At 38.9% G+C, this 17,967-nt stretch overlaps 1 protein-coding gene and 1 pseudogene across 4 annotated transcripts in view; one reads left to right on the top strand and one right to left on the bottom strand.

Annotated features, from left to right (window-relative positions):
- MDN1 (midasin AAA ATPase 1) overlaps nucleotides 1-17,967 on the top strand; it is a 168,242-nt gene that overhangs the window by 54,233 nt on the left and 96,042 nt on the right. For all 4 annotated transcript variants that reach the window (XM_032858123.1, XM_032858121.1, XM_032858122.1 and 1 more), the window contains exons 17-31: nucleotides 581-684; nucleotides 1,899-2,043; nucleotides 2,534-2,630; nucleotides 4,104-4,217; nucleotides 9,299-9,446; nucleotides 9,732-9,842; nucleotides 10,975-11,126; nucleotides 11,637-11,815; nucleotides 12,612-12,820; nucleotides 13,017-13,163; nucleotides 13,972-14,113; nucleotides 15,844-15,978; nucleotides 16,060-16,198; nucleotides 17,018-17,156; nucleotides 17,451-17,581. In XM_032858123.1, coding sequence (XP_032714014.1) covers nucleotides 581-684; nucleotides 1,899-2,043; nucleotides 2,534-2,630; nucleotides 4,104-4,217; nucleotides 9,299-9,446; nucleotides 9,732-9,842; nucleotides 10,975-11,126; nucleotides 11,637-11,815; nucleotides 12,612-12,820; nucleotides 13,017-13,163; nucleotides 13,972-14,113; nucleotides 15,844-15,978; nucleotides 16,060-16,198; nucleotides 17,018-17,156; nucleotides 17,451-17,581 — 2,092 coding nt within the window. The remainder of the gene's footprint in view (nucleotides 1-580; nucleotides 685-1,898; nucleotides 2,044-2,533; nucleotides 2,631-4,103; nucleotides 4,218-9,298; nucleotides 9,447-9,731; nucleotides 9,843-10,974; nucleotides 11,127-11,636; nucleotides 11,816-12,611; nucleotides 12,821-13,016; nucleotides 13,164-13,971; nucleotides 14,114-15,843; nucleotides 15,979-16,059; nucleotides 16,199-17,017; nucleotides 17,157-17,450; nucleotides 17,582-17,967) is intronic.
- On the bottom strand, nucleotides 6,226-6,945 carry LOC116868015 (annotated as a pseudogene).

Below are 17,967 nucleotides of genomic sequence, written 5' to 3'. Positions count from 1 at the left end.
CCGTGATTGACTTCGCTGTGCATCGGGCAGACAAACTCAGATTCCCTCACAGAGTTAGCAGAGGAGTGTGGGGAAGAATGAAGCCGTACAGATTGGAGCTTTCTAGGATGTAGGGCAAAGACGACCGATTCATAAGAATTGCTCCTTTTGTGATTCTAGGCATGATTTCCATAAAAGCATGGTTGGTAATGTTGATGAACAACTACAACTTATTGGTCAATAAGTCATATTTCCTTAGAAAATAAGTTGTTTCCAAAAAGCTGGATTCTACAGCCAAAGGGCTTTTGGTAGCTTAGTTATCTTCTCTGTCCTTCCTCACCCATGAAATGGGGCTAAGGGTACCTACTTCAAAGGGCTATGGTGAGGGGTGAAAGAATTAACTAATGTACACATGCACAGAGATGAACTGATTACTGTAGTGGCTGGTGTATAACATTATATAAGTACTTGGATTTATTTTTTTCTATATCTAAGATCTTTGATTTTTATGTGAGTTTTGTTTTTTTTGTTTGTTTGTGTTTAAGTTCTATGTGTTACAACCTAAAATGTATGTTAAGTTCTCGTCTTTATTCTTTTCTAGGGTTACTCCTAAAAGAGAAGTGGGAAACATTTGGTCTTAGACTCAACCATGCTCAACAACAGATGAAAATGACTGAAAATGCTCTATTGTTTGCATTTGTAGAGGTATTTTGGTTCATTTATTTAGGTTAAAAGAATGTTTGATACAAAATACAAGTTTGGGCTGGCTACTATTTTGTATTCTCTTTATGTTGATATTTTTAGTGCTTGGTGTTTAAGACTTACACACTAATGAAATAGTGCTTCAGGGGAATGATTTCTGAAAAATGTCCTTTACAGAAATTATAAGGCCTTGATGAGCACCATTATTTTTAAAGTTGCAGGTGAGGACAACTAGTGAACTCTGTTGCATGAGGAGGGTTTTGAGGGCGGGGTATAGATTTGGATCTATTCACCTGAGGTCTGGGAAGAACCGGCTCAATTAAATTTTCATGACTTAAGCTTTTTTAATTCTTATTTTTAAAAAATTGTTTCTGTGGCATACTTTACACCATAAAAGGAGGTAGGGCTCTTGTTTGATCTTGTTTTGATTGTGTACATCGTTGTGGAAAATTGGTTATCAGTGCTTAATGTTAATAGGATCATTTTTAAAATAACCAATTAGGATGTCAAGTGCTCTCAAAATAGGGTGTATACCTATTTCATGACTTGGCATTACACTGGAGTTCAATACATTTATTCTGTTTTATTGTTTTCAATTGAATTTTTAGAAGCTTCTGGTAGGATCATCATGAAAGCATAAGTATAAAGCCACTTAATAATAAAACAATTTAGGTTTTGATATGTCAGTGAGTGGATTATAAGATTTATTTTTCAGTGCTCTCAGAAATAGAATTTGAAGAGCTAAATCAGTAAAGATGAGGAAAGATTTATTTTGATATTCTCCAGCAAATGTGAAAGACCATGTATTACAACAACTGCAGTCTCCTGATTTAGTATTTTATCTCCCCTTTGCATACTCCTCACCTGACCCTGTATTTATTTTGGGTGCTTTTAATAACCATTCGGGTACTGATAAACGTCGGACTACATTGTAAGTTGTTAGTTACTTGACCGTCTAGCTACTGAGATGATTTAGTTTGTTGCACCCCTCTGTTAGGCTCAAAGATACTTCCTTGCCCCTCCAGACATTTAAAAATGGTTGACTTGGCCTTAGCTCTTACAACAAGCTGGTGGCTGTTTGCATTTAGGGTAAAAGCTCATCAAGCACAAAAGGTTTGAGCTCACTTCTTATTTCTAACCCTGCTTACGTAACTGCCCTTGGTGAGTGTATCCTTATTTGCAATGGATTTTTAACAGTTTACTTTCTCTTCTTTTAGGGTACGCTAGCTCAAGCCATAAAGAAAGGAGAGTGGATCTTGTTGGATGAGATTAATCTGGCTGCTCCAGAAACATTAGAATGTCTCAGTGGTTTACTTGAAGGCTCCTCTGGCTCCCTGGTATTGCTGGATCGAGGAGACACAGGTACCACTTGATCCCATTAAGGTTAACTTTGTCCCAGGCCTTTTGGTCTTTTTAGAGTAAGATTCTTTTGGTTAGGTAGATTATGTAGCCCTCCCAGTGTTCATTCCATGGTATTAATTTTCTGCTAAGTTAGGTGGCATGGGGAATGCAAAGAATAAGAAATTATTTGGGTAGTAAGTAATAGACATGCACACTGAGTGACAAAATATATGCTGGTGAATAGGTAATAAAACATAAATAATAATGAACAACATACCTTCAAAGATAGTGGAAGGGGAGTGTAAGATTAAGTTGGTACATAGGTCTGGAAATTGGTTTCAGTGGGGTTTCAGGAAAGGTAAGGATGGTTTGAGCAGCCAGTACCAGCGCTGCTGAGTCTGAGGCAGGGTTTCCTGGCCTGAGGTTCTATGGAGTTAGATAGTCTTCCCCGGGCACCTGTAGCTGATCACTTGCTATTACCAGTTGAGAATTTGTAATTTTCTCCTAACAGAACCACTGGTTCGGCATCCTGACTTCCGTTTATTTGCGTGCATGAACCCAGCAACAGATGTGGGCAAAAGAAATCTCCCACCAGGAATAAGAAACAGGTGAGGGGACATGGCCTGATTCCTGGGGATTTCTTTCCTTCTTTCTTTCTTTCTTTCTCCCTTTCTTTCTTTCTTTCTTTCTTTCTTTCTTTCTTTCTCTCTCTCTCTCTCTCTCTCTCTTTCTTTCTTTCTTTCTTTCTTTCTTTCTTTTTCTCTTTCTTTCTTTCTTTTTTTAAAGTTCTCTTTATTGATTGATTGGTAATATTAACATAACCAAACCTCATAACAATGCTTGAAATTTCTTGATCTCTGATAAGAGGAATCCTTCCTTATTTGTCATATTCCTCTACTTTTTCTAGGTGGTAGGACTACAGAGGACTCCAGAACAGGAGAGTTTCTTCCTTTGGGTTGTTTGTATGACACTTAATGGCTCACAGATATTATAGAAAATTATTTTTTTTCCTCCTTTGAATAACCTTATAGCTACCAGAAAAACTTTCACATACTGATAAAGCAGTATAACATTTAACAGTATAAGTGCATTTTAGGAACTGAATCCTCTTGGATGAGGCCAGTGGTTTGTAAAAGGCCTTTTAATTTTCAGTGTTCATTAAACACTGACTGACACCAACAAGGTATTTTGTTGGTATTTTATGTTTGTAGCATTTGGAAAAAGATAATGATCTTATTTTTGTTGGTGACCTTTTGTTGAATCTTGAGTTTTAAAATAGTGCTGAAATATTTTAAGATTCCTATCCCCGCATTACAAGAGTAATAAAACCTTTTTAGGAAAATTTTATAAATTAGAGGCATTGTATTTTCTTTGCTCCAATGATTTTATTTTTGATGACGAGGGTGCTTTTTGTTGCGTATTTTTTTTTTTTGTCACATGCTGTTATAATAACACCTCTGAAAGTAAGGATAAATGTCTTCTTTTATTTCATTATGGTCAGTTTTTATTTAGATGAAAGGCTTTCATATTTTATAAGCAATTAAAATGAGTTTATATAATTTCTTGTGTTTTGTATTTTTTTTAAAGATTTTATTTGAGCGCACACTTGTGAGAGAGAGGAAAAGAGAGAAAGAGAAAACAAGCCAGGGCGGAGAGGCAGAGGGAGAGGGGAAAAGCCAGCTTCCCACTGAGCAGGGAGCTTGGTGAGGGGATGAGGGGTTAGATCTCAAGACCCTGGGATCATGACCTGAGCCAAAGGCAGATGTTTAACTGGCTGAGCCACCCAGGCGCCCCTTGTGTGTGGGTTTTTTTTTTTTTTTAAAGATTTTATTTATTTATTTGACAGAGAGATCACAAGTAGGCAGAGAAGCAGGCAGAGGAGGGAGCGAAGCAGGCTCCCCGCCAAGCAGAGAGCCCAATGCGGGGCTCGATTCCAGGACCCCGAGATCATGACCTGAACGGAAAGCAGAGGTTCAACCCACTGAGCCACCCAGGCGCCCCTGTGTTTTGTATTTTTTAATTGTCAGAATAGCTATATTAACTTCCTAAAATGTTATTATTTAATAATCATTGTCTTACAGGTTCACAGAACTTTATGTAGAAGAATTGGAAAGTAAAGAAGATTTACAAATTCTTATTGTGGATTATCTGAAAGGACTGAGTGTGAATAAGACCACAGTGCAAGGAATCATCAAGTAGGTTCTCTTTGGTTTCTCTTCATAAACTTTTCACCTGAACATGTGTGCCTAAGGCACATGTATTATTCCTTTTTGCTTCTGACTGGAGAAGGATTATCATTAAGGTTTCTATTTTAAAGTATGAACTCCCATGGATTTTCCTAATGAAGCTACATTGAAAGCTTAAGAATTATTACCGATGAGAATATGTAAACAATTAGATAATGCTCTCCTAATTACTTCTGTATTCATAGCTAGGAGTTTACATCCCCAGAATGTAAATGACTTGTATTTTCATTTTTTAAATTTCACTTTATTTTTTTAGTGTGCCAAGTTTCATTGTTTATATACCTCACCCAGTGCTCCATGCCTCTTTAATACCCACCATCAGGCTCAGCCTATTTTGCTCTGTCTTGATGAAATCTTACTTTTTGCAATTTGCATGTTGGTTATGTGGGATGCAGGGAGGAAGAGGTTGATACAGTGAGTGACTAGGGTTTAGAATTAATTGAGGCCTAGCTGAATAAAGTACAAATTGGCCATGTGGCTTGCTGCTTTCTTGAGCCTTGCCTTTTCTTTCTTTCTTTTTTCCTTCCTCCCTTCCATCCTTCCTTCCTTCCTTATAAGAATGCATTTTCTAAACTGGAAAGCATTTTATTTATTTATTTTTTTAAAGATTTTATTTATTTGTCAGAGAGTGTGCCCCCACAAGCAGGGGAGAGGCAGGCTCCCTCTGAGCAAGGAGCCTGATACAGGACTCGATCCCAGGACCCTGGGATCATGACCTGAGCCAAAGGCAGATGCTTAACTTACTGAGCCACCCAGGCATCCTTCTTCTTCTTCTTCTTCTTCTTCTTCTTCTTCTTTTTTTTGTTATTAATATCTGCCTTTTATTTATTTAGTTTAATTTTTTATTAACATATAATATATTATTAGCCCCAGGGGTATAGGTCAGTGAATCGTCAGGCTTACACACTTCACAGCACTCACCATAGCACATACCCTCCCCAATGTCCATAACCCAACCACCCTCTCCCTCCTCCCCCCACTGCAGCAACCCTTAGTTTGTTTTGTGAGATTAAGAGTCTTCTATGGTTTTTCTCCCTCCCGATACCATCTTGTTTCATTTTTTCCTTCCCTACCCCCCAAACCTCCAATGTTGCCTCCTAAATTCCTCATATCAGGGAGATCATATGATAATTGTCTTTCTCTGATTGACTTATTTCACTCAGCATAATACCCTCTAGTTCCATCCATATCGTTGCAAATGGCAAGATTTCATTTCTGTTGATGGCTGCATAGTATTCCATTGTGTATATATACCACTTCTTCTTTATCCATTCATCTGTTGATGGACATCTAGGTTCTTTCCATAGTTTGGCTATTGGGACATTGCTGCTATAAACATTCGGGTGCACGTGCCCCTTCGGATCACTACGTTTGTATCTTTAGGGTAAATACCTAGTAGTGCAATTGCTGAGTCATAGTAGCTCTATTTTCAGCTTTTTGAGGAACCTCCATGCTTCCAGAGTGGCTGCACCAGCTTGTATTCCCACCAGCAGTGTAGGAGGGTTCCCCTTTCTCCGCATCCTCGCCAATATCTGTCGTTTCCTGACTTGTTGATTTTAGCCATTCTGACTGGTGTGAGGTGATATCTCATTGTGGTTTTGATTTGTAGTTTCCTGAGGCCTAGTGATGTGGAACACTTTTTCATGTGTTTTTTGGTCATCTGGATGTCTTCTTTGCAGAAATGTCTGTTCATGTCCTCTGCCAGGCATCCTTCTTGAGCCTCTGTTTCCGTTTCTGTTTTTGTTTCTTATGCCATGTGGAAAGGGCACAGTCTTATATCAGACATCCTGAATTCTAGCACGGGCTCTGTCAAAAACAAATTCTGTCATTCTGGGCACTTCACTTAGTCCGTTTTGTCTGTGTTGTGTAGAAAGAACTATACAAGCTTCTGCAATAGGATCATATTAATGTTTTACTTTGCATTTTGTGGTTTGTTACCCTTTTTTTGTTCAAATAATTATTGAATTGCCGAGGTGCTAGGGATACAGCTATAAATAAGATAAATATAAATAATCTCCTCATGGAGCTTTTAAAAATTCAAGAGGTGAAGATAACCAATAAATAAGGAGATACACACTGTAATTTTTTTGAAGTGACTATAACCTCAAGATTTTATTGTCTTCATAAAACAACAAAATATGGGGATGCCTGGGTGGCTCAGTTGCTTGGGCGGCTGCCTTCGGCTCAGGTCATGATCCCAGCGTCCTGGGATCGAGTCCCACATCGGGCTCCTTGCTCAGCAGGGAGCCTGCTTCTCCCTCTGCCTCTGCCTGCCATTCTGTCTGCCTGTGCTCTCTCTCTCTCTCTCTCTCTCTCTCTCTCTGACAAATAAATAAATAAATAAATAAATAAACTTAAAAAAAAAAATAGGAAGCTTGGCCCTTGGATCACTTGGCCCTTTCTCTTTTTATCTCTCAGTTCAAAATGCTTACATACTTTAATAGCCAGCATTCTCTTAGATCTGCAGTTGGGCTCAACACATTCAAGCCTCAGCACAATCTTCTTTGTAGTTTTAGCCTTTTTTCAGAAAATCGACATAGCCACTCTGCTTCATTTCATAATGCTGCTTTCCCTGTGCATAAGGAGAATCTTTGCCTTTCTTGTACACTGTCACTTTGTGGGTTTAGTGCTTGTCATACTTACAAAAATTCTGGTGGGTTTTAGGAATGTTCACCATGTTTGCAAGAGCACTATTAGCACAGGAAACAGGAGAAACATATTTTTAGGTTATGGTAAGCATAGGAAAATAACACATAAAGCAAAATGGGGATTAGAAAATACAGGCTTGAAGCCTTTTTTTTTTTTTTTTTAAAGATTTTATTTATTTGAGAGAGGGAACAAGGAGGGAGAGAGAGCACAGGCAGGGGAAGAGGAAGGGGGGGAGAAGCAGACTCCCCACTGAGCAGGGAGCCTGATGCAGGACTTGATCCCAGGACCCTGGGATCATGAGCTGAAGTCAGGCACTTAACCAACTGAGCCACCCAGGAACCCCAGTTGGAGCCCTGTTTTAAAAAGAATAGTTAAGGAGGCATTTGTAAAAATGCTTTGGAATGGTTTACCAATACCACATCCTAAAATTAGAACACTTTTGTTAGCCAAGAATGTTTGGACAAAAGTATAAATATGTGTGGTTAAAATTTAAAAGCAGAATTTAAAACAGACTAGATAAAGCAGAGACTCTTAAAAAATGCCATAGTATAAGTAGTAAGTGTTCCATTTGTAATAACCCATTCCTAGAATGTAGATTCTTTCTACAAAAGAAAGAACGTGGGGGCACCTGGGTTGCTCAGTTGGTTAAGCCACTGCCTTCGGCTCAGGTGATGATCCTGGAGTCCCGGGATGAAGTTCCACATCAGGCTCCAGCTCCACGGGGAGTCTGCTTCTCCCTCTGACCTTCTCTCCTCTCATGTTCTCTCTCTCTCTGTCTCTCTCTCAAATAAATAAATAAAATCCTTAAAAAAAAAAAAAGAAAAGAAAGAACATGTAGCAGGATTGCAAAGAGGCAAGTCAAATCTTATTATTTGGGCAAGAACTTGGATTTCATATGTGACACACATTTGGTTACTCTTTTTTTTTTTTTTTTAAAGATTTTATTTATTTATTTGACAGACAGAGATCACAAGTAGGCAGAGGCAGGCAGAGAGGGAGAGAGGAGGAAGCAGGCTCCCTGCTGAGCAGAGATCCCGATGCGGGGCTCCATCCCAGGACCCTGAGATCATGACCTGAGCTGAAGGCAGAGGCTTTAACCCACTGAGCCACCCAGGTGCCCCTCACATTTGGTTACTTTTGATCTTGTGTAGCTGATCATGAATTTAAGGAAGTTTTAAATTTCTTGCATTTCATGTTTAAGTCTGAAGCTTATTTCATCTTGCCATCTTCTAGATTACTAAAGTGTGGTAATGGTAACAGTAACAGTCACCGTATTTTCATACTGTGTAACATTTTGTCATTGTTGATTATGGCCATACCTATGACCTTTCAAATACCATGATTTTGTTCTGTGTGCTTTTCCGTCAGTATTCGATTACACCAGGACTTTATTTCCCTCTTGTATTGGAGCAGACTTTGGAACACCGTGTTTAGACTCTGTGTGTGTGTGTTTGTGTGTGTGTGTGTGTGTGTGTGTGTGTGTTTACTTTTTTTTTTAAGATTTATTTTAGAGTGCGTGGGGTTGGGGGTTGGAGGGGTAGAGGAGGAGGAAGAGAGAATTTCAAGGAGTCCTCCCTCTGAGCACAGACCCTGATACAGGGCTTGATTCCACCACGCTGAGATCATGACCTGAGCCAAAATCAGCAGTTGGATGCTTAACCAACTGAGCCACCACTGGACTCTGTATATTCTTACCAAGGGCTTCTCCTATCTTACTGTCTTTTGTTAAGAATCTGATGTTTTGGGGCACCTAGGTGGCTCGGTGTGTTGAGGCCTCTGCCTTCAGCTCGGATCATGGTCCCCGGGTCCTGAGATCAAGCGTTTTTCACCTCTCAGCTCTTTTCATCCTAAAGGAAATTGATAGATCCTTCTTTTAAAAGAGCCTGAGTGTATGAAAACTAAATTCTTTTAAAAAAGATTTTATTTATTTGAGAGCGAGATACAGAGAAAGGAGGGGCAGAGGGAGGAGCAGACTCCCCGCTAAGCAGGAAGCCCTGAAAAATAGATTCAAAAGAGAATGTCTGAGAGGTTTTGATGAATGCTCTAGGAAATCGTATGTCAGCTTAACTATCTAATTCTATAAAAATGATGGGGCCCCTGGGTGGCTCAGTTGTTAAGTGCCTGCCTTCAGCTCAGCTCATGATCCTGGGGTCCTGGGGTCCAGGGATGCCACCTCACATCGGGCTCGGCGGGAGGCTTGCTTCTCCCTCTCCTACTTCCCCTCTGCTTGTGTTCTGTCTCTCACTGTGTTTCTATCAAATAAATAAATAAAATCTTTTTTTAAAAAATGGCTTTTGGACCTTGTGTGAAAAATGGGAATAATGGCAACATAGTGAATGCTTATTAGTTAACAAAGTCATTTGAACTCTATCTTTTTGTAGCTTATACACAGCTCTACGGAAAGACTCTGGGACAAAATTGGTGGATGGAACTGGCCATAGACCTCACTACAGCCTTCGGACTCTTTGTAGAGCTCTGCGATTTGCAGCTTCCAATCCCTGTAGCAACATCCAGCGCTCGCTCTATGAGGTCTTTCTAAAGTCTGTTCTTGAAGGGGAGCTGCTTGGTGGATGGGCTCACTATTGGATGGGAGGGAGTGGTGATGCAAATGCCAGGTTTGCCTGTGTGTTCCATTTAGTCAGCTCAGCCCAGAACATACCAGAGTGACCTTGCCCTTTTTCTGCCATCATATCACATTTAAAAGTTGTTCTGGGAACCAGCACCACCCGAGAGGTTCAATTTTGTTCCTGAAATAAGTTGACCTGTTATTGCAGAAGGGTAATTAGTTTTATGCGTATTTGGTTTTTTTCCTAGGGATTTTGTTTGGGTTTCTTAACACAGCTTGACAGAGCATCACACCCAATAGTTCAGAAGCTCATTTGTCAACACATTGTCTCTGGCAATGTAAAAAGTCTGCTGAAGCAGGTATGTTGTTTGATTTCTTGACTTAACATAAGTGAAAGGCTGAATTATCAAAATTTCTTTTTTTTTTTTTTTAAACAAAACTTGTTTCTAATTATAAAAGTAATCCATTTGTTCCAAAACATTAGGTGGTGTCTTAGATGGTGAAAATTCCCAATAATCCTACCCCCACTCTTTAGAGATTTAAACCTTATGCCTTTCCACCTACATTATATATGTATTTTGTTATGTATTCAAATTATGACAGTGCATGTATAGATTTATCAAAGCAAATTCTTTCTTATTTATTTTAATTTCGGTATATTTAATATACATTGTTACATTAGTTTCACATATGCAACAATATAGTGATTCAACAAATCTGTATGTTACTAGTTGCTGAAGTTAAGTGTACTCTTAATCCCCATCGCTTGTTAGACAGTCTCCTCACCCACCTTCCCTCTGGTAACCATCAGTTTATTCTCTATTGTTAAGAGTCTGTTTTTTGATTTGTCTTTTTTTTTCTTTGTTCATTTTTGTTTCTTAAATTCCACATATGTGTGAAATCATATGGTATTTGTCTTTTCCTAAATGACTTATTTCACTTAGCAAGGGCAAATTCTAATACATATATCTAATATAAATAAGTTAAAAGGAACTGTCTCGTAATACTGTTCTGTAGCTTCCTTTCTTAGGCTCACTATATCCTATATTTTTGTGTCTGTACCAGAGATCACTGTGACATTGTTTCTAATGGTTACATAGTATTTCATCACTTACACCATAGTTTGTGTACACACTTCCCATCTGATTGATGGTTGGACATTTTTTTTCCTTATTAAACAAAACTATCATTTCAGTTTGACAGAGGAAATTCTAGAATAACACGGGAGTGAAAGATGCTGAGAAAGTGGTTTACCAACTAACAGGCTTGTTTATATGTTGATTCCTTAACTCTTTTTTTTTTTTTTTTAATTCCTTAACTCTTAAGGAAGAAAGTACCTTATTAGGGACTTACGATTACTTTGGATTCACCATCCAGAATGGGGCAGCATTCTTGGTGATAACCTCTTTTCCTTCTTTACACCCCTCTCTGAAAGAATGTCATAGTTATCATGGGACTGTCGGTTATTTCTCTGACATTTTTGTCTTTCAGCCTATTCCAGAACCAAAAGGAGGTCGGCTTATCCAGGTTGAAGGATACTGGATTTCAGTGGGAGACAAGGAACCTACAATAGATGAGACCTACATTCTTACATCTTCTGTTAAGCTAAACCTAAGAGACATAGTCCGAGTGGTTTCTGCAGGGTATATGGACCTTTTCTCTTACTTCTCTGAAGCTTCACCAGCATAAGCATTGATGGCGTTCTAGTCTTACTTCTTTAATTTTTAAAGTGCTTTATTATTGTTCGTTGGCTGAGTGAATAATACCTTCTCGAGCCAGCACTTTTCTCCTGGCACAAAGCATTGTTTCTAGTTGCACCTTTTGGTGGAAGCAATACAGATGCAGATTATCTGTCCAGCTTGTTTTCCAGTATTTTGTTGATGAATACTCATCATCCATTATTTAAGTAATAGCTAGTCCCACTTATTGTTTCTCACAAGTACTACAAGAAAGGTTGAGATTGCTTTCCTTAGTATTTTCTGAGGAACCCCTTTTACACAGAAACTTCTCAGGGCTTTAGAAACATTCCATTAGTGGTGTATAGGCATATAAACATGTTTTTTTTATGGTGATAAGTGATACATTCTTTTTAACATTACTTGAATTCTGGTTTCTTTTTTCCTTAAATTGCTTTATTGGCTGATCTTTTCAAGAACCTATCCAGTGTTGATTCAGGGAGAGACATCAGTTGGTAAAACAAGCCTTATCCGGTGGCTGGCTGCAGCTTCTGGTAATCATTGTGTGCGTATTAACAATCATGAACACACGGATATTCAGGAGTACATTGGTTGTTACACATCTGACTCTTCAGGGAAGCTTGTGTTTAAAGAAGGTAGGATTATTACTTCATTCCATGAGTATTGTTGTTCATTCTTTTTTTTTTTTTTTAAAGATTTTATTTATTTATTTGACAGAGAGATCACAAGTAGGCAGACAGGCAGAGAGAGAGAGGGAAGCAAGCTTCCCGCTGAGCAGGGAGCCCGATGTGGGACTCGATTCCAGGACCCTAGGATCACGACCCAAGCCGAGGGCAGAGGCTTTAACCCACTGAGCCACCCCGGCGCCCCAGGTGTTCATTCTTTTAACCTAATTTCCTCAGGTAAACGTCATCCTTTCCAATTGAGGCACACGAACCTTTGCCATAATAGCTGGTTTGCCTTTCTCCCTGATCTCCCTGGTTAAGGGAAGATGGTTAGCGATCCATCATTGTTTGGGCCCGCTGATCTTGTCAGCTGTACAGAGGACTACGAGCAAGTTTTGTAGAGGGTAATTGAACTGCTACTTCATTTCCTAGAGACTCAGAAAAATGTGGTGAGCACTGAACAGAGGGAAGCTAAGAATAGATATGAGAATGTGGTGATTTAAATGAAATTAGACTGCAGGGGGAGAAATAATTTGGAAATGTGATATTTGTCAGCCTTGGCTTTCCTTCTGTGTGAAATGATTACTTTGGTTGAAAATTGTCCTTCCTTGATCTTTGACATCACAAATTATTTGGGGGGCATGACTAGCTGCAGGGAGTAATTTGTTTTGAAATGCAATGGTTTAGATTTGGTTGATTTTCATATAACATTTTTTAAAACTTTGGACTAATTTAGGCACTAATCCTCAGTGTTATTTTTTCTAAGGTGTTCTCACTGATGCTATGAGAAAGGGCTACTGGATTATTTTAGATGAATTAAATTTGGCCCCTACTGATGTGTTAGAGGCACTGAACAGATTACTGGATGATAACCGTGAATTGCTCATCACAGAAACACAAGAAGTTGTTAAAGCTCACCCTCGGTTTATGCTTTTTGCTACCCAGAATCCACCAGGCCTTTATGGAGGCAGAAAGGTGTGTAGCGTTTGCCCCTTACTCCCATTTGTTGCCCTGTCAAGTAATAATTTTTTTCCTGGTAAGACTGAGATGTTTTTACTTCTTTTGAAGGGTTTTTCTTTTTATGGTGAATAGCAGAACCTCCATTTTAGGAACTGGGTGAGAGGCTCTTTTTTATCATGGTTTCTTTTTTTTTCCCCTGTGTGTTTCTTAGGTGCTTTCTAGAGCCTTCAGGAATCGGTTTGTGGAATTGCATTTTGATGAATTGCCTAGTTCTGAGTTGGAAACAATCTTGCATAAGCGCTGTAGTTTGCCACCCTCCTACTGTAGCAAGTTGGTTAAAGTCATGCTGGACCTTCAGGTATTTCATCTCTCTCACTTAGTTCCAAATGGAACATACTGATTAGATTTTGTGATCGAAGTTTAAAATTTGATTGCCTTCTCAGTTAGAGCGGTCCATCCATTATTTTTTTAATATTCTCAGAGTAAGGATATCAAAATGCACTCCATTAAAACATTTTTTGGTTTTATAAATGAACAATTTGATATCATGTAATAGTTTTTCTCATAGTCATATATGGTAACAGTCCCGTACTTGTGGATAATTTTGGAACATTTTGTTTAGATTGGAATTTGGCTTTGACAAACTGCAATTTTTGTTTTTTAAATGGATCTAGTTTTTTAAATGGATCCTTGAATGGACATAACTAAAGATATCCTTTTTATGTCTCTCCCTTGTCAATTCTGTGAAGCTACAGTTTGTTTTTTTGAGTATTCCATTTTATGGTATTAAAAGTGTCCTTTATCAGAATTAATGTACTTTTAGTTTCTAGAAAGCTAATAATAATTAGCAGTCTTACTGCTATGTTCCTACATTATGGGATTGATGTTTCTGCCTGTTTCCCATCATTTGTATTCATAGTTTTTACATATATGGTATAGGAAGTGGAATTCCTTTTTTTTTCTTGGTGTTGTGTTTTGGAATTTATATTGTTACATATGAGTTTGAATATTTATCTTCAAAGGATTATAGTCCATTTACTTTTTTCAAAAATTAATCTTAGTGGAATGAATCATTTTTATGGGAGCATAAATTTGTTAAAAATCTTATATAGGTTGTACAGTGTGTTTGCCATTGCTCTTTTTCATTTGTTTTGATATTTTAACAGTCCTATCGCAGAAGTTCTTCAGTGTTTGCTGGAAAACAGGGCTTCATCACCCTTCGTGATCTGTTTCGATGGGCTGAAAGATACAGATTGGCTGAACAGACTGAGAAAGAGTATGACTGGCTGCAGCATTTGGCCAACGACGGTATGCTTTCAGTTGGGTGCTCTCACACCGTGAAGTTATGTCAAACATCAAATCTTCTTATTAAAATAAATCTTTCCCGAATTGTGGTCAATATATACATTTTACTGAGTATTTCAAAAATAGTCTTTCTCCCTCGAGTACCAGATGCTTTAGAAAAATGGTTCTTTCCTGCAGGCCTCTGTGCTAGTATGTTTGGGTTTTTACAGTTTTCTTTTTGCTTCAGGTGGCTCCATGTAGGAATCAGATAGGGGCACAATGCCTATGTAAGAGTTTTGGCTGGGTGTTGTTGATGTCTCTGTGGACCGTTTATCTGCAATTCAGCAATCATAGATAGTCATGCTTGTGCCTTATATAGACAACTGTCAGGTTGAGCCACCTGAGTATCTCAGTTGGTGAGCATCTGATTTTGGCTCAGGTCATGGTCCCAGGATCCTGGGATCGAGCCCCGCGTCTTCTCTTTCTTCCTCTACCCCTCACCTTACTTGTGCTCACTCACGTGCGGGAACTGTCTCTCTCTGTGTCAAATAGATTAAAAAAAAAATCTTAAAAAAAATAATAAAAGAAAACTGACAGGTTGGTCAGGTACTGTCATAGTTCTGAGGAAAGGCAGTTATGTCATCTGAGACTCATGATTGCTCATTCTGGTTTATTCCCTGGGAAGAATTTATATGTTTCTCCTTAGTAAAGAAAGCATTTCAGAGTCTTCTGATTTGAAAGGTACTAATGACTCATTAATGGAGTGGTTAATAAGGAGAGTAAATAAAACTAACCCACAAGAGTATATTTTTTTTTTCTTTACTGGTAAAGAGTAGATGGAGGAACAGGTTTTTTTTTAAAAAACAAAAACCCTCTTTAATCAGGTATAACATAGTAAAGTGAATATAGTGCTCTATTTTTTCATGTGTAAGCTAGATATCTTTTTTTTTTAAGATTTTATTTATTTATTTGACAGACAGAGATCACAAGTAGGCAGAGAAGCAGGCAGAGAGAGATAGGAGGAAGCAGACTCTCTGCTGAGCAGAGAGCCCGATGCGGGGCTTGATCCGAGGACCCTGGGATCATGACCTGAGCCGAAGGCAGAGGCTTTAACCCACTGAGCCACCCAGGCGCCCCCCCCCCTTTTTTTTTTTACATATGTGTATACCATGTGAATCATCACCTAGGCCAAAGTGTAGAATATTTTCCAGTACCTCAGAAGATTCTTTCATGGTTTTTGCCAGTCTTAACCTCCCCTGGAGGTAACCACTGCTCTGACCTCTGTCAACACTGATTTTTGCCTATGCTTGAGCTTCAGCTAGTCCTATGTACTCCTTGGATTTGACTTTTTTTCATCCAGCCTAATGTGAGGTTCAGCCATGTTGTTATGTTTAATTATTATTGTGTTGTAACCCATTGTATGGAGATACCATAAATGTTTAATCTTTCTCTTGTTGGTGGACATTTGGGTTATTTCCACTTTCTAGCTCTTATGAAAAGAACTGCTCTGAACATTCCTACATATGTCTCTTGGTGCACATGTGTTCATTTGTGTTTGGGTAAGAACATGGAAGTCATGTTGCTGGGCGCAGGGCAGGCATATGGTTAGTTGCAGTAGGTTCTCCCAATTTTCCGAAGTAGTTCTTTAGATACCCTCTCCACAGCACCTAATAAGAGTTGCTGTTGCTCCATGTTCTCAATATTCCTTGGTATTATAACTTAACACTTATTGATTCCTTTTTTTTTTTTTTAAGGATTTATGCTTCTCGCAGGCCGAGTCAGGAAGCAGGAAGAGATTGATGTGATTCAAGAAGTCCTTGAAAAACATTTCAAGAAAAAATTGTGTCCTCAGTCCCTCTTCTCCAAGGAAAATGTCCTAAAATTACTGAGTGAGTAGGTCAAAATACCCAGAGGAAATGAATTGAGCTGTACTCCTGTTAGAAGCTAAATCTTTATTCTGTGTTTTATAGGTAAATTGTCCACTCAGGTATCCACGTTGGAGTCTACATTCAGCCACATTGTGTGGACTGAGAGCATGCGGAGACTGGCGATGCTGGTGGGAAGGGCACTGGAATTTGGTGAACCAGTGCTGCTGGTTGGAGACACTGGGTAAAGTCCTGTGCTTCTGTGACAGTAACTTGTGATGGTTCAGTTCAGTTCCATAGGAGTACTTGAGTTATCTGTGAAGGATTAGCAGGGATGCAATCTTTTTTTTTCATCTCCCCGCCCTCCACCCCCTTTTTGTAAGGCTCATGTAATAGACCTATTACTGTTTGCTTTCTTCTTCCTTCAGAACTTTGTGATATAGAAAAGAATGATTTCTTGCATTATTATCACTGGAGTTTTTTTTTTTTCTTTGTAATTCTTTTAAATAGTGCCATTCATTCTTTTTTTTTCTTTTCTTTTTAAAGATTTTATTTATTTATTTATTTGACACAAGTAGGCAGAGAGAAGGCAGGGGAAGCAGGCTCCCTGCTGAGCAGAGAGCCCAATTTGGGCTCGATCCCAGGACTCTGGGATCATGACCTGAGCTGAAGGCAGAGACTTTAACCCACTGAGCCACCCAGGCACCCCTAATAGTGCTGTTCATTCTATAAATCTGTAGAGAACAGCAGATGAGCTCCAGTCTCTTAAAAGTCTGTAACGATTAGGTTTCTTTCCCATCCCTTGGTGGTGGTGGTTGGTAGAAATAGAAGAGGATGGAATTCAGGCAGCGTGTGCTTTTTTGGATAAGAAACACTGTAGGTTGCTGGTGTTTGGGGGAAGGGTGCCCTGAGCTCAGGAAGCCAATGTTCTATGTTGGCCGGCAGTGTCTCTTTCTGCAGTGAGCCTCTCACCAGAGCTCCCCTCTTATGCTGACTGGAGTGGCTGTGCATGTATATTTGGAATTTATGGTCCTTATTAATCTGGTATGTATCCCTTTAACAGGTGTGGGAAAACGACAATCTGTCAGGTGTTTGCAGGTTTGGCAAATCAGAAACTATACTCTGTCAACTGCCACTTACACATGGAGACTTCAGACTTCCTGGGGGGGCTGCGGCCCGTGAGACAGAAGCCAAAGGACAAGGTTTGTTCAGTAGCGAATGATGATGTGTTCCTTCATTTGAAGAATTGCAGTTGGCTTTGTGTAGGTATCAGCTGTGGAATTTATTCATGATGAAGTTTTGATCCCAGATTTGATATATATCTTTAGATTTTCACTTGTCTACAGAGACTTTCCTGAGCATCCTGTCGTACAGGCTTTATTCCTTATTCTTAGACTGATTTTCTGCGGAATGACCACTTACTCTACTACCTACATGTTTAATGTCTTGCAAAGCCACCTGTTCTTTAATTTCACACCTTCTTTTCCGAATTGTAGGAAGAAATTGATACATCAAAACTTTTTGAGTGGCATGATGGTCCTCTAGTTCTGGCCATGAAAGAAGATGGCTTTTTTCTCCTGGATGAGATCTCACTGGCTGATGACTCTGTCCTGGAAAGACTCAATAGGTATATGTGTAAGAGGTTTGCCCTGTGTGTGATGTTTCCACTGGTCTGGCTATTTTTTAATTAATTAAGCAATTAAAAAATTTTTTAATTAAAAGATTAAAAATTCCCATGTGGTTAACATGTAGTTAACATATAGCATGATACTAGTTTCAGGTGTATAATACAGTGATGCTACAGTTCTGTACATTACAGAATGCTCTTTGTGATATGGCTGCTCTTAATCTCATTCACCTATTTCACCCATCCCCCCTACCTATCTCCCCTCTGGTAACCATCAAGTTTTTTCCCTATGGTTAAGAATCTGTTTCTTGGTGGTTCTCTTTTTTTCTTTGTTTTGTTTCTTAAATTCTACATATAAGGGAAATCATGTGGTATTTTTCTTTGAT

The sequence above is a fragment of the Lontra canadensis genome, unplaced genomic scaffold (assembly GCF_010015895.1).
Source record: "Lontra canadensis isolate GAN:19392208 unplaced genomic scaffold, GSC_riverotter_1.0 scaffold14, whole genome shotgun sequence".
In the NCBI taxonomy this organism is placed as follows: Eukaryota; Metazoa; Chordata; class Mammalia; order Carnivora; family Mustelidae; genus Lontra; species Lontra canadensis.
This window is presented reverse-complemented; position numbering and strand designations above follow the sequence as displayed.